Raw genomic sequence first — 16,437 nt, forward strand, 5'->3', positions numbered from 1 at the left:
TGAAATTATGCCAAATCTCATTCAAGAACTCGCGGTTCTCTTTGTTTTGATCACGTCGAAAGCTGTTTCACAGTAGATAGAGCTGTCAAATGGGAAAACCCATGTCCATTAGCCCATACCCGTTTGTCCATTTACAGTTTGTGGTTAGATAGTGACCATGTCCATTAAAGACCATGTCTATTAAGTACCAAACCCACAAACACCTATATTTATATGGGCTGCCATGGGATCCCATTAAGAACCATTTTAACAAAATTATAAATTTCAAATAGCAATGCATAAGTTTAAATACCATACAAATAACATAAGTTTGATACATAAATCATCCATAATCATCCATAAATCCACAAATGCAACAATACATAAGTTGATAACTTCAAATACTACAAAGTAACAAATAGCATAAGTTGATAAGTCATAAGTTCAAACATAAACCATAAAAGCAGGCTACAAAAGGAGCATAAGACTTCATTTCCATTCTTCCAAGTCAAATTCACACCTAAGCAAACACAATAAACACAAGCCTGTCAAACTTAAACTCATAAAACTCAAACTCATAAAACTCAAATAAACACAAGCCTGCGAGTAGCTTTGAAGACACACACACAGACAAGTACATGTAAGTAAACCTATCAGACACACACACACACACAAAATCACAAACAAAGCGACAGAGACAGACACTTACACAGAACTCAAACTTCTTGAACTTCTTCCAAAGGTTTAAACTCCACAGTCTCCACTTCATCACCTAAGCAAATTCGACTATCAATATCAAGTCTGATTCATCACCAAATTCAAAGATAAAGATGAAAGGGACTTACTGTCTATAGACTCGAACCCTCTTAACCAGTTCCTTGCACATATTAGTGCTCGGACATTTGAAGGTAGAAGAGAGCTCCGGTACTTGTTTAACACTCTACTTCCAATGCTGAATGAAGATTCTGAAGCCACCGTAGTGATTGGGATGCTCAGAACATCACAAGCCATCAATGAGAGCTCTTTAAAGCGACTGGAATTGTTTTTCCAATAGGTGAGAACATCCAAATCGAGATTCGACCCCATGTCTAAAACGGGTTCATCAAGATACTTATCTAATGTAGATTTTCCTCTACCATCAGCACTCTGTGAGAAGAAGGCATGAAACACCTGCAACCATTGAAACTTTAATGATCAGACACAAAGACATTAATAAAAACAGTAATGAAACAATTAAAGTGCTTGTTTACTTACACCATATCCTGGTAAAGTGGTCTTCTTTGCCACGTTTGATCTTGAAGTTCCAGCAACATCTACATCTTTCTTTGTGTTCTTCTTGTACACATCAAACAGCTTCTTCAACTTCTTCTTAATATTGTCTATTTTCATCTTACAGCCACAAGCATCTAGAGTTGTGAAGCAAAACTCTACAAAGTTTAGCTTCAGTCTTGGATCCAGTATGGCTGCAATGGCTAATATATCGCTATAGTCCTCCCAATATTTATCAAATTTTAGCTTCATTGTAGCAACCATTCCACAGATCACTTCATCTCCACAGAACTCATTCGATCTTAACCAGTTCTCAATCAACCAAACTTGCATAAAATACAGGTTGGCGGTTGGATAGGAAGAACCAGAAACAAGCCTGGTCATCTCAGCAAATGGACTTAAGAATTCGGAAATCATGCCTGCCCTCTCCCACTCCAGTTCAGTTGGACAGAACTTATAAGCTGCATCAACGTCAGCAAGATGACGAAAGGCTTCTTTGTAGGTGATGGCTCTCTCTAGCATAAGATGGGTTGAATTCCATCTTGTTGAGACATCCAAAACCAACCCTGGCAACACACCTCCTTTTTCTTTTGGTTCAATGCCCACTGTTTGCACACAGCTATCAAAGAGCTTCCTTCTAGCTTCAGAAACTTTCAAAAACCTGACACTCTCTCTTATCTTCTCCAACGCTTCATCAATTACACTCAGACCATCTTGAACTATCAAGTTCAAGATGTGAGCAACGCATCTCATGTGTAAGAACTCCCCATTGCACACCAATCCTCTTCGAAGCTGTTTCTTGAGAATGGACTGCATATTGTCGTTCGCTGAGGTATTATCGACAGTGACTGTGAAGACACTCTTCTCTAGCTCCCACTCTTTCAGCAACTCTATTATCTTCATCGCTATGGCAACACCGGTATGCGGAGGAGGAAATGCACAGAACTCAAGAATCTTTGACTTCAGATTCCACTCTCTATCGATGAAGTGAGCCGTCAGACACATATACCCTTCGACCGTTAAAGCTCTCCACAGGTCAGATGTTAAGCAGATTCTTCCTGGAATTTCTTTCAACATATGCCTTAGTTTCAGCTTCTCCCTCTCATATATCCTCAAGCAATCTGAAGCAGCTGTATTCCTAGACCAGAACTCTATAGTAGGATTCACATATGTCAATGCTTCCCTAACTCTTCTATACTCAACTAATGAGTAAGGCATGTTGTGCTCAATCAGAGCTACAGCCACCATCTCACGAAAAACAAGTTGATCTATCAACCTACCATTTCCAGGTGTTCCAGGGACAGGGTTCAAACTACACACCTTCATATGACGCAGGAGACCTGAGGTTCCACTCCTACGCAGGTTAAAGTTGTAGGTGTGTTTGCAGAATTTGCACTGGACGTCATTCGTGCCATCTGGATACTTCTCTCCCACTATACTGAAGTGCTTCCAACATCTGGAGTGTCTGCGTTTACCTCCTCTTTTTCTGTGGTTTTCAGCTGTGCTCATGAGAGTATCCTCCACTGCTTCTGCTTCTGCTTCATCTCCATCTGAGTTTTGATCCATGATCTCATCTCCACTTATGTAGTCTGTGTCTTCTAGGTTCAAAGTATCATCCATCCTGAAACAAGAAAACAGAAACTCATATACATAAGTAAACCCATCTAATATCTAATCAGAGACCATGAACAAACGTGAAGCAACAGAAGCAACTAAGAGATGCACTTGCTTGACCATGAACAAACTTACAAACCCATCATGAGTCTAAACAACAGAAGCAAACCCATCTGATATCTAAACAAACGTGAAGCAACAGAAGCAACTAAGAGATGCACTTGCTTGACCATGAACAAACTTACAAACCCATCATGAATCTAAACAACAGAAGCAAACCCATCTGATATCTAAACAAACGTGAAGCAACAGAAGCTTGACCATCTGATATCTAACCTAGAACAGATCTAGAACAGATCGACAAACCCACTAAAACATCTAAAATAGAAAGCGTTCAGAGCAAATCAAATCGTTCAGAGCAAATCGCAAACCCAAAACGAGATCAAAGCAAATACAGTTCGATCAGAGCAAATCGCAAACCCAAAACGAGACTTGATAAGAAAAGACGATAACGAGATCAGAACAGAGACCTTTTAGGGTTTGAGCTCGAGAGAAGACGAAGACGGAGACCGAGAGAAAGCGACCAATAGAGAGAGACGGAGACCGGAGACGGAGGATGGACCGATGGAGATCGCCTCCGAGAGAAAGCGACCGAGAGAGAGAGACGGAATCGATGGAGATCGATGGAGATCGACGGAAAGAGAGAGGCCGTAAGAGAGAAAGCGAGAGAGCCGAAACTGATTTTCATTGATATGCCCAATTCTAATCCCATTGGACAGCCCAAGTCCGAAAAACCCATAACCACTAAATACCATAGTTTAAATGGTTTCCCAAATTATGCCTAATCAAAAGCCATGGAAAAACGGGTTTATCCATATTAGATCCATTTTATATATGGACACGGGAACCCATTGGACGGCCCGCCCATTTGACAGCTATAACAGTAGATTCTTGTTCCATCACACAACTGTTCGTGTAGTCAAATGTAAAAGAAAAAAACAGAATTTCTGGCTTATTTTAGACATCTTTTAGTTGTGATTTTTCTTTTAGTTTTAACCTTGCGTACAGGACCATAGTATGATTAGAAATGTTTACTTTGTGAAATGTAAAAGTGAATTTAAGTATAGCTAATTAGACCTCTCGTAGGAAGAATCTTCTCTATACTGTCTAACCACCCGCATTAATTAATGTGAACATTCAAGATTAGGCAAAGTAGGGCTGCTTATAGATTGAATCACAGCGTTGCGTTGTAGAATCGATCTTTGAAATAGAAAAATGTCAAAAGTTAAAAAGCTAATATGTTAAAGTTAAAAATAGTCAAGAAAAGGCAAAAATCTTTTAATATTATATCTTCCTCTTTCTTTAGCCATTGTTTTTTAATGTTTTCGTAAAAAGTTGAATCAAATTTACTTTTTTGCATGGCTGGATACGGTCTTTTTTTATTACGAAAATATAGCATTGGACTGGACTAATTAGTTATATTGTTCGTCAAAAACAATGGCAGCCGGACGTGGATCCGTGTAGTTGTCGGAACGAGAGACTTTTCTACACATGTGCAGTTCTCCTATTAATGATCAATAAATATCTTAACAATTTTTATTATTATTTGGTATCAGACTACTGTGTTTTTAATCACTTACAAAACATTACGAAGCTCAAAACGAGAAATTATAATACTCATACAACTGCAAAAAAAGGAAACACTGTAATAAAATAAAAGAAGAAAAGAAATGCAATATAAATATTCACCGAAATTTCGCCATTATTTAAAATATAAATTATCAAAAAGCAGTCTTTTTATTTTGGGCAACATCAAAATGCAGTCATGACTCGTGAACCCCACAAAAAAAAATCATTTCTGGCGGCTAGAATTTAACACATCTTTTGAGATTTTAGTATATATATATAATATACTGTTATATATGTGTGAACACTAAAAGCTTTTCCGAGCTGTTTCTTTCTCCATATCCATATCCATCTCTCTCTCTTCTCTCCTCTCTCCTCTCTCCTCTCTCTCTCTTTTAATCGTCTAGTCTGTATTTGAGAACTGAGAGTATGTTTGTTTGTTTTCCTCCCAAGAAAAAAAGAGAGATGAGTTTCATCTTGTCGGTCGAGAAAGTTATGAATGTTCTTCTCTTCATCGCCATCCTTTTTGGAATTTTCGGAACAAATGCTCAACTCTTACCCGATGATGAAGGTGCGCATCTCTTTCTTTCTTTTTTCAGTTCATGTTAACCCTTTTAAATTTCGAGCAACTCGAAATTAGAAGAAACAATTATTCGTCGGTTCCCTGGCTAAACAAATAATTTTATTCAAAAATATATTTCTTAAACTAGGACGAAACTATATTTTCTTGATTTTCTCAAAAAAACTATACTTTCTTTTTTTTTCGGTTTAAAATTATTTGCAAACTCTTTATCATTAAAAACTAAAGAAATTGATAAAAAAACTTCAAAACCATGTAAAAACTGAAAAACAAAAGAAAAACGGCGACTGATTTCTTTTGGTATATTCTCTCCGTTTTATATTAATTATTATGGTAAAGTAAAAATTTTGTTACAGAATAATTGTTGTTTTAAAATTTAAATGAAAATTTTATTAATTTTATTTTTCATTTTTTCTGATTAAAATACAGTTAAATGTGATAACTTTATTTAAAAAATATATAATTAAATTTAAGTGCACAAATCTAAAACTATATTTTCAATGAAAGGGAATAGCCTATTTTTTTTTCGCACCAACTTAAATGTATATATAGTATTGGAATTATTGGAAAGTATTGGAATTATTTATTGAATTAGGTGGACCCACCTCAATAATGGAATCGTCGTCACTAGTGTTCGATCGACAAAGCTTGAATAAAAATATTTCGGTGCATACGATATATTTTTTTTGAAACTTGAGAACCTACGAAAAAGGTTACAAAAAAAAAAAAAAACTTGAGAATGTACCGATCCATTTCGGTGCATACGATCCATTTCCTTTTTTGCACACATTTTAATTTCGTTCATAAACTAAAGATTTAAACTGACTACCATTTATGGTTTAGCTTATAAAATGTATAAGATCAAGCCCCGTCAACGAAAACCATCCATTTATATGATTTATACAATTATATATCCTACAGCCTGTCAATTTATATTTAATGTATTTAATAATGTACCGATTAGGATAACATATTTTTTTTCAAAGATGTGTATTGCAATATGTGCAAGTTGGGTCAATGAGAGACTTTGAGATATTCAATTATCTCCCATTACCTTGTTCATTAGTTGACCTTTCCTCATTTGTCTTTATCAAAGTCTCACTTTAAATCTCAACCGTCAAATGTTTGACCTTATTTACAGTCCAAACATTGCGGACGATCTTCACAAAGCTACAACACCCAGTGAACATCGGAAGTACTTCTTGTTTCAGAGATTCGAACTTCACTTCCGGCGACGGAAACCGGACCATCATCTGTGACTGTACTGTAAACTCCACTTGTCATGTCACTCGAATGTTAGTAAAATAAAAAACCTCTTCAATGTTTCTACTCTGTAACTTGCGAAACAAGAAACTAACTTAGGGTTATTTCTTGATTTTAGATTTCTTAAAAGTTTAAGTTTGCCTGGGATTTTCCCGCCTGAGTTCGGGGACCTCACTCGTCTGCTAGAGATGTACGTTTACCATTTTGACTCATATAAAGACCTCTGTTTCTAGGGTTTCTGAAACTTGGAAATCAAGCAATCTTTCTTTGTTCTTTTTTTTTCAACTTTTTTTTTTATTGCAGAGACCTTTCTCGGAACTATCTAAATGGAACAATACCTACGACCTTGTCTCGAACCCCACTTCAAATCCTGTAACCATTCTCTCAACTTGTGTTCTGTTTTGTGTTCTTGTGAATTGTGATAATAAAAGTTGTACTGATTCTTGTTTTCTTGAATAAACAGGTCTGTAACCGGAAACCGTCTCTCCGGACAAATTCCTCCTCAACTTGGAAACGTTACTACACTTATTAATTTGTAATACTACAGATCTTAATTTGTTTTCTTCAAAACAAAACTGAAGAGATGCTAACATGGGAACATAAACATATGCAGGAATCTAGAATCTAATTCACTCTCAGGACGAATTCCTCCAAGCCTAGGGAGCTTAACAAGTCTACAGACCTTGTAAGATCCTTAATCATATATACTTTTTTAACTTTCTGTATTACAGTTTTTACTTGAGTGATTTGATTGATTTATGTCACAGGCTTCTCTCTGCAAACAACTTCACTGGTCAACTCCCTGAGTCCTTAATCAACCTCAAGAACTTGACAAGCTTGTAAGTAGATATTCAGTGAAGATTTCAATAATGTTGATTCTTTAGAATGATTCTTAAGGAAAGCTTTTCTTGTAGTCGGATTGATGGGAACTCCTTATCTGGGAAGATACCTGATTTTATTGGAAACTGGACTCAGCTTGATAGGCTGTGAGTAAAAGCATTGTCTTTCATATTACTTCTTCTCAAGAACATTTGTGGTTACTAAATTATTATGAGAAACTGCAGTGATCTTCAAGGGTCATCAATGTCAGGTCCAATTCCAGCTTCATTCTCAAACTTGCGGAACTTGACTGAACTGTAAGCAAGCAAAAAAATAGTTTTTTTTCTTGGCATGCACGTCATACAAATATTTTTTTTAGCTTAAAGAAAGCTCTCTTTGATCATCAGGAGGATAACCGATTTGAATGGACCAGCCTTTGATTTTCCAGACCTGGAAAATCTGGCCAATATAGAACGACTGTAAGTTTAATAACTTTGGCTCAAACTTAACAAAAACAGTATTCTAAACAATATGTGCTGCATGCTTCATAGGGTACTAAGAAACTGTTTGATAAGGGGACGTATCCCGGATTACATTGGTTCCATGAGTAAGCTAAAGACACTGTAAGTCTAATACTCTCTCTATCTCTTGCTAGATCTATTTGGTTAAAGGGATAATGAGTTGATCAAGATCTCACATTAAAAGTAATTATGTGTGTTGCAGAGATTTAAGCTCAAACTTGTTAACTGGTCCAATTCCAAATACATTTAGGAATCTGGATTACAACTTTATGTAAGTCTTAAAATTATCAAAATATTATATGATGATGACTGTAAAAAAAAATAAAAAACTGATTCTTCTTTTTGGTGCTTTAGGTATCTGAGTAATAACTCACTATCAGGTCAAGTTCCTCAGTTCATCCTAGACAGTAAAGACTCGCTGTAAGCAAAATAACTAATTACCTCTGTGGTTCTGTATAAATCATCTGCTTATACGTGTCGTTTAATGATATGTTTCAGGGACTTGTCTTACAACAACTTCACTCAGGCACCTTCTCGCAGCTGTAATATGCCTAATATGTAAGCATTATCATTGTTGTTTCACAGTGAAAATTCTGTTATGTTTACACATATTGTCTACTTTACTTTTTCTTTTTTAATGTTTGTTATCTAATCAGCTTTATTGGTAATAAACTTTCAGTAACATGGTCTCCAGCTACTCTTCAGAAACAGATAACTCGTTAGTCTCCTTTTCTTTTTCCCTCCTTTATTCGGTTTCAAAAAAACCACTGAAAAAAAACAAAACAATGTCTACTTGTGTAGTGTTCAATGGTGTTTGAGAAGGGATCTTCCATGTCCCAGAGAAGCCAAACGTGAGTGTATATTATACTTAAATCAACATCTCCACCTTATATAGATTCAATCCTTGAGAGTGTTAACTCACATATCTTATCTACCTTACAGAATCTTCTCTATTCATCAACTGTGGAGGAGAAGCAGTGGAGGTTGGAAAAGACAGGTATGAGGAAGATTTGAACACCGAAGGAGAATCAATATTCATGCCTGTAGGTGATAGATGGGGATACAGCAGTTCTGGAACTTGGTTAGGCGATGACGGACTTCCCTATCTAGCAAGCGACGACAGATTCAACTTGTTAAATGACTCGGTTCCACAGTATTACAAAACAGCACGTCTGGCCCCACAATCACTCAAGTACTATGGACTATGTTTGAGAAGTGAGAGTTACAAACTGCAGCTCCATTTTGCAGAGATAATGTTCTCCGATGATCAGACTTTTAATAGCTTAGGGAGACGGATCTTCGACATTTATCTTCAAGTGAGTTTTCATTTGGCAGAACAAAAAAAAGTCTCAAAAGTTCTATCTCTCTTTGTTCTAACAAGAGAATGATATGTTGTTGCTGCAGGGGAACTTGTTGGTGAAGGACTTTAACATAGCAGAGAGAGCAGGTGGAGTTGGTAAGCCTTACACTATGCAGATTGATAGAGTTCAAGTGAATGGAAGCACGTTGGAGGTTCATTTGCTGTGGTCTGGAAAAGGCACAAACATATTACCACGACGAGGAATCTATGGTCCTCTCATCTCCGCTATAACCATTACACCAAGTGAGTTCTTCAAACTTTTTTAATCAGTTTTTTTTTGAAACTACAGCATGTAATATTAGTTAGGTCCCAGGGGTGTTAATGTTCTTTCTCTCTGTTGTTTTTAGATTACAAGGTTGATGACGGAAAGCCATTATCGAATGGAGCTGTTGCGGGGATTGTAGTTGCAGCATGTGCGGTTCTCGCGTTGCTTGTTCTATTAATCCTTAGGCTTACAGGTTACTTGGGTCGAAAAAAAGAAGAGGATGACAATGGTAACAAGATAACATCAAGAACTTGTCTTAAGTCATTTTCAAGATTTACTTGTTTGTTTCAAGATCTCATTCTTGTGTTGTGTTTTTTTTTATCAGAAGAGCTTAGGGGACTTGATTTGCAGACAGGATCATTCACATTGAAACAAATCAAACGTGCTACTAATAACTTTGATCCAGAAAACAAGATTGGTGAAGGAGGTTTTGGACCTGTTTATAAGGTGATGATTCCATCTTTACATAGTTCTGTGAGATTATAGTATAAGTAGTACTGATGTGTGTTTTGGTTTATTTAGGGTGTACTTGGTGATGGAACAACCATAGCAGTGAAGCAGCTTTCATCGAAATCAAAGCAAGGGAACAGAGAGTTTGTGACTGAGATTGGGATGATATCCGCTTTACAACACCCTAATCTTGTGAAGCTTTATGGTTGTTGCATTGAAGGGAAAGAGCTTTTGCTTGTGTATGAGTACTTAGAGAACAACAGTCTCGCTCGAGCACTCTTTGGTTAGTTTCTTTAATTCATTTTTAGAATCTTGAAAAAAACTTAATGCTAAAGTCTCTTCTTAATTAAACAGGTTCAGAGAAACAGAGACTTCACTTGGATTGGGCAACAAGGAACAAGATATGCATAGGGATTGCTAAAGGGTTAGCTTATCTACACGAGGAGTCAAGGCTGAAGATTGTTCACAGAGACATAAAAGCGACCAATGTGCTTCTTGATCAGTCTCTAAACGCTAAGATCTCTGACTTTGGTCTTGCTAAGCTCGACGAAGAAGAGAACACACATATCAGCACAAGGATTGCAGGAACAATGTGAGTGTTCCTAAAGAATGTACACTCGTTTATTTTTAGCATATGTACTGATTTTTTTTGTTGTTTTCGGTTGACGCAGAGGTTACATGGCTCCAGAGTATGCAATGAGAGGCTACTTAACAGACAAAGCTGACGTCTACAGCTTCGGTGTTGTCTGTTTAGAGATTGTAAGCGGGAAGAGCAACACGAACTACAGACCAAAGGAAGAGTTTGTTTACCTTCTTGATTGGGCCTATGTCTTGCAAGAACAAGGGAATCTTCTAGAGCTTGTGGACATGGATCTCGGTACAAACTTCTCCAAGAAAGAAGCAAAGAGGATGCTGAACATCGCTCTGCTCTGCACAAACCCATCTCCGACGTTAAGACCACCAATGTCATCTGTTGTGAGTATGTTAGAAGGGAAAAGCAAAGTGGAACCACCTTTGGTGAAACGTGAGGCTGATCCAACTGGTGCGGCTGCTATGAGGTTTAGGGCCTTTGAGCTTTTGTCACAAGACAGCGAGTCACAGGCTTCTACCTTTGAGAGAGACAGAGAAAAGAAAAGCTCGTCCTCGATTGATGGTCCTTGGGTTGACTCTTCGTGCTCTGCGCCAGGCAAAGATGTTGACATGAAACGAGAAGAAGAAGAAGAAGAAGAAGAAAAACGTTCATCATCATCGTCAAGGAAGCTTTTAGATGATCTTACAGAGGTGAAGGTTGAGTAAAGAAGTGTATATCTTCAGTCAAGAGCAAAGATGTTACCTTGCAAACAAGAAGAAAGTTCATTATCTTTGTTCATGGAACCTTTTGGATGAAAGAAAAGCACTGTATAGATTCTTTTGGTATTTTGTTTAATCAAGATTTCAAAATTCACTTGCCACTAGAGAGACCTTTTTTTTGTTTTGTTAATGCTATTGTGTAAATTCTCTTTTGGATTACAGAGTTTGATTTTAGTTTTACTAACGTGAGGCCAAAAACATTTCATTTGAACAAGTTTACTTCCGCTCTAATAACAAAGCTAGACGAAGCGAGTGCATCGTCCCTTACAAGTTTATCTCCCTTTTTTTTAGCTGGACCTTTGCCTTCACCTTCATCCGAGGAAAAGCAATTACATCCTGCGCGCGCCCATTTAATCAGGGCAAGTCAAGAAACGCTAATGATTCATACTAAAAGTAAACACCGAGGCAAGAAACTCACCTTGATACTAACAGAATCTGTCAATATCATCAAGAGACGATCTATTCCCACCCCCCAACCACCTGTTGGGGGCAAACCATACTCTAAGGCTAAACACTAGTCTTCGTCTAAGGACATCGATTCCTCGACAATCTATCATTTAGCTGATTCGCAAATCTTTGCCGCTGAACCACCAGATTGTTCAACTTGGTGTAAGCATTGATGAGCTGCAATCATTATATAACAAACATGTTAGCAAACAACTATAAAAGAAAGAAAATGTGATGATTCAATTAACTACATAATCAGCTTTTAACTTACTTCACTCTTATTGATGAAAAGTTCGAATCTCTCAGATCTGTGTTCTTTTGCCAATGGACTCATTACCACCGGATGGTTGAGGATGAAGGTTGGGTTGAGACACTTCTCTTCAAGAAATTTTCCAACAAGCTGCAAGAAACCCCAACGTCGTTTCAGTTTTCAAGTTTACTATTCTTCACAACATCGTTTCAGTTTCAAGTTTACTGTTCTTCACAAACAGGTAGGAAGGATATAGAAAACTCACTTTATCTAATAAACGGGCTGTAGTGGAAGGTGGATCGTAAATGACATCTAAACTCCTACATGAGATGTCTTTTGGTATTTTGAGCTTAGTTGCCTCCTCTATCCCTTCTATCATATAGTATCCTTATGTACAACACAAAACAAACCTGAATGGAGGTGTAAAGTCGATTTGGATTGGGTCATTGTCGTAACCATCAGCATGGTAGCTTATTTTGTAACCACCAGTTAACTCCATGACTAGGCCGCTCAACATCTCCTCGGTCATTGTCATAAAGTCCTCGTAGTCTACGTAAGACATGCAAAACTCACAACTGGTGAACTCCCGGGTTATGGGTCATGTCAATACCCTCGTTCCTGAACTGGTTTCCTATCTCATAAATATATCCTTTCCATCCCTCCCACAACGAGTTGCTTTAGGTACAGTTCTGGAGCAATACGCATGTTCAGATTCATTTTCAAATCATTGTGATGTGTCGTGAATGGTTTGGCAGCTCCTCCACCAGCAATCATACTCATCATATGTGTCTCAACCTATATAGAATTTAACAAAAACGATCTAGATGAGCGGATATTTGTTTTCGTTTATTATCATATAAAGATTTTGTTTTCATTTCTAAATTAGTATATATTATAAGATATATGAAGTGTGTATATCAATAAAATAAAATAATTTTACCATATATTAGTTTTTCATCGAATAGATTATTTCAAATTTTTACATGTATTTGTATCTTCTTCTATATATATTTTTGGATTATTATTTCATTGTTCAACTTGTAAATATATGTAAGGATTGGTAAAATATTGTTTCATTGTCATCTCTAAAGATATTGTAACATTTCTCAAATTTAGAAAATTCAACAAAAATTAAAATTTTCATATTATGGAGTAAACAATTAAACATTTAATTTTTTGTTATTTTTAAAAATAAACTATACAATTTAAAATTTGTTTTCATTGGTTTAAAGTAATATAGATTAGTCATTGTTATAAAATGATGATTTTTGCTATTTTTTAAAACAAACTATATAATTTTAAAAGTTAACATTGACAAATATAAATAATTAACTTCTGAAGGTATACTATTACAACATTAAATTATATATTTAATTTAAACATGTATCTTATTATACTATCTATAAATCCAATGGGTCATCTATTGTTTAAATCTAATTACTGTTAGTCCAATAAAACTATTAATGATTGAATAATGTAATATGATCAATTCTATTAGATGGTCCATTTTAAAATATCACACATTAAAAGAGTCATGGATTCTCTTTAATAGAATAGATGAGAGACACAAGAATCTAAAAGGAGCTTAACTTAAGTTGAGATACAAAACCTCAACAAAGTCTTTGCTGTCAAGGAAGTTTCAAATGCACTTTATGATTATATGCCTTGGCTTGAAAATTTTAGGCACACCATCATTCAATATCATAGCAAGATAACGCTGGCCAATTCTAATAGCATGACTGCATAAAAAAACATAACATGAGAAACATGTCAAAAGAGAACAATTTAAATAAGTATAGAAATGATGATACCAGATCATTGATGACATAGTCTCCAGAGAGTTCTTGGCATGTCTGGAACCCAGTTTTGAGATTTCTAAGTAAAAAAACATAACATATGTTAGTGTAGAGTACATGAAAGACATAAGAAATTATTGAACAGCTAAGTGAAATCGCTTTGCATATTTGGTATTTGACAACGTATGCAAACAGTGTGACAAGAGGGTGTATGATCGAAGGTAGAGTTTCAACACTCATTTCTCTGATTTCCCTCAACAGTGAAAAAAATATGGTGTGAGAGTGCTTATAAAGAATGAATGTTGGGGAAATAATCACCATTCAACACATGAATGTCATGCTTTTCATCATTGAGACGAGAAAAAGTCTGTATATCTTAAGTGACTTATTCAAGAAAAAACATGTTAATTAAAGAGGATTTACTAAACAAACCAATAAGATTCCTGGATTTTCCTCAATCTCAAATCGACGACTAGAGATTCAACAATTTGGTCATTTTTTGTTCACTCAGACCTTATGTTAGCTATAGTTTGGATTTTCAAACAACCGCCATGTAGATCATAGCAAAGTTTTATTTAAGATAATTTTCAGTGTAAGGGAATGTGTATGTTAGATAGATAATCAACCTCTGATAAAAATGGGATAGACAATCAACCAGTAGTTAAAATAGATACAAAATATACTAACTAGAAATACATCAACATCTTTGACAACCTCATCATGTAGATTACCATACATTATAATGTATTCACAAATGGATATTGATACTGAATCAACCCTTGTTCCTTCTAATTCATCCTATTTGTATGGTATTCCTGAAAGAAAAATAGTGTATGGTTTACAGGTCCAGTTCCTCAGTTCATCTTCTCGACAGTAAAAACTTGCTGTAAGAAAATACCTAACTATCTCTGTAGTTCCTCGGTAATCGTGTCCTGATCTGTTTCAGGGAATTGTCTTACAACAATTCCACTCAGGCAACTCATCGTATAGCTATAATCAGTTTAACATGTAAGCATTTTGTTGTTTCAATTGAGAATAATGTTATGTTCACACATATGATCTCTAGCTTAAACATATTGTCTACATTTCTTATTTAATGTTTGTTATCTAATCAGATTTGTAGTTTAAGTTTCTCTTCGTTTGGTACAGTCTCCATTGCAATAACACTAAGTTTATGTCTACTGGAGTACAGATAGTTCGGCTTAGGTTCTGAATCTTTGTCAGCAAATACCTCTTGAGGAACTTGAAGCTTTGGATGAATCGAGCTCAACGGAGATATTGTGATGACCTTCATCACAACCGAGAAATGAAAGTTTTTGACTTGCCATCCAACACATTCTGGTTTGGAAACGTGCACTTATATTTTATCACGCATTTATCGCTTACTTATGCAAAATTAGATGTGATTGAAGGGAAAAATGAAATCAAGACGGTGCAGTGTAAAGATAAACTTACATTGTTCTCTGGAACATTGAAAAGCTTGAGAACTGTTTTAGCTGCGAATATTGCTTTTTTCTCCAAACTGATTGAATCCTGTAAGTTGAATCTAAGGTTATGAAAAGTTGCGGATGCAAATAAGATGATCTAATCAGTTCCTAAGTCCCTAGCTGCAACAGTAGCTGGAGGGCGAGTAAAATGCTACAATGTAAGGCAATCAAGACCATACAAGAGAGATTTATTTGAAGCATCTACGAATGTCTTACATTCAATGGTACACCTAGTCTACGATTCAACCACAAGGACTATATTTATTACAAAAGAATAACCATTCCAATATAACTTGTGCACTGACAAGTTTTGACCTAACAAGTGTGATGGATTGTTCCATACTTGTAGTCTTTATACTAATCTTACACTCCAAAACTACCTGTTCTAACAACTCTTACCAACTATCTTAGCAACTGTGAACTTAGTTAGGTAACTAACCAACTAACTCTTAACTTAACTACTCACTCTTTAACTACTACTAGTTCATAACTAACTTCCTTGTTGACTTTGACCTGACCTTGACTATTTTGCTTCTTCACTCCCTTCACTTTTCTTGATCTTCTTCCTCTTCTTCTTGCTTGTTGTTCGTTTTCTTTTTTCTGTCTTCACTCTTTCATATGCAGGTTTTACTAAGGGAATCACTTCTCCAGAAGCTCCTTATAAATCCTAATCACATCGTCTTCTTCATCGCCTGGTGTAAAGGTTATGGCTTTGCTCTGGTACTTGGAGACGCCAAGGGTTTAGACAGGGTCTTAGAAAGGGACAGAAGAGAGCAAGTGCATCAGACACTAGATATCTAAACAGACCGGTGTCCGGTTTCATTGGTTTGTACTGGGAACAGCCAAAAGTGCTTACAACACCTGAATAGTAAACCATAAGGTGGTGGTATAGTGGTAGGCGGACTTTGGGATTGCTAAGCAACTCGGTTTGAAGACACCCTACTACACCTTACCTTGTGGCCACGCGGATATGGGTCTATCTTACGGCCCATTTGAATACCCGGAGTGAGAGTCCATCCGTGGGCTACACCACTCTTTTGGGAATTAATTTGGACTTCTTCATGGGTCTGGGATACCCCCAAAGTTAAACAAAAAGAAACATATGAATAGTAGCATTTGATAATAATACAACAAAAAATGTTAAAAATTATGGCTACCATAAGAAACAACCAAGTTCACTACACAAGAAAATGCCAATGAGTTTTCTTGTTTGTTATTGTTAGGTGTAGATATGATGGCGTGACATACACCTATTTTGGAGGAGTTAGTTCATTTGCAAGTTTACTGGCACCCAAAAACAAAACAAAAACAAAAAGATACGATGACAAAAGCTTTGACTAAAAGTATCAAGAAGAACTAAC

The 16,437-nt window shown here is 36.2% G+C and overlaps 2 protein-coding genes and 1 pseudogene across 2 annotated transcripts; 1 reads left to right on the plus strand and 2 right to left on the minus strand.

Annotated features, from left to right (window-relative positions):
• Positions 1 to 695: 695 nt before the first annotated feature.
• Positions 696 to 3,677, minus strand: LOC130494969 (zinc finger BED domain-containing protein RICESLEEPER 2-like). The gene is made up of 4 exons (XM_056985848.1): positions 3,433 to 3,677; positions 1,234 to 2,869; positions 825 to 1,149; positions 696 to 751 (listed from the first exon to the last, which is right to left on the minus strand). Exons 1-4 carry the CDS (start codon positions 3,675 to 3,677, stop codon positions 696 to 698), a joined length of 2,262 nt encoding a protein of 753 aa, XP_056841828.1.
• A 1,127-nt stretch (positions 3,678 to 4,804) lies between these two features.
• Positions 4,805 to 11,276, plus strand: LOC108862578 (probable LRR receptor-like serine/threonine-protein kinase At1g53430). The gene is made up of 23 exons (XM_018636750.2): positions 4,805 to 5,059; positions 6,210 to 6,363; positions 6,450 to 6,521; positions 6,635 to 6,703; positions 6,795 to 6,866; positions 6,945 to 7,016; positions 7,099 to 7,170; positions 7,246 to 7,317; positions 7,396 to 7,467; positions 7,558 to 7,629; positions 7,702 to 7,773; positions 7,874 to 7,942; positions 8,026 to 8,091; positions 8,170 to 8,229; positions 8,351 to 8,389; positions 8,473 to 8,522; positions 8,614 to 8,987; positions 9,076 to 9,274; positions 9,379 to 9,525; positions 9,622 to 9,743; positions 9,819 to 10,029; positions 10,101 to 10,338; positions 10,418 to 11,276. Exons 1-23 carry the CDS (start codon positions 4,918 to 4,920, stop codon positions 11,040 to 11,042), a joined length of 3,141 nt encoding a protein of 1,046 aa, XP_018492252.1. The 5' UTR covers positions 4,805 to 4,917; the 3' UTR covers positions 11,043 to 11,276.
• Positions 11,277 to 11,369: 93 nt separating this feature from the next.
• Positions 11,370 to 16,068, minus strand: LOC108858748 (lysine--tRNA ligase, cytoplasmic-like; annotated as a pseudogene).
• Between the last annotated feature and the right edge of the window lie 369 nt (positions 16,069 to 16,437).

This window comes from Raphanus sativus, chromosome 5 (genome assembly GCF_000801105.2).
Source record: "Raphanus sativus cultivar WK10039 chromosome 5, ASM80110v3, whole genome shotgun sequence".
Taxonomy (NCBI): domain Eukaryota; kingdom Viridiplantae; phylum Streptophyta; class Magnoliopsida; order Brassicales; family Brassicaceae; genus Raphanus; species Raphanus sativus.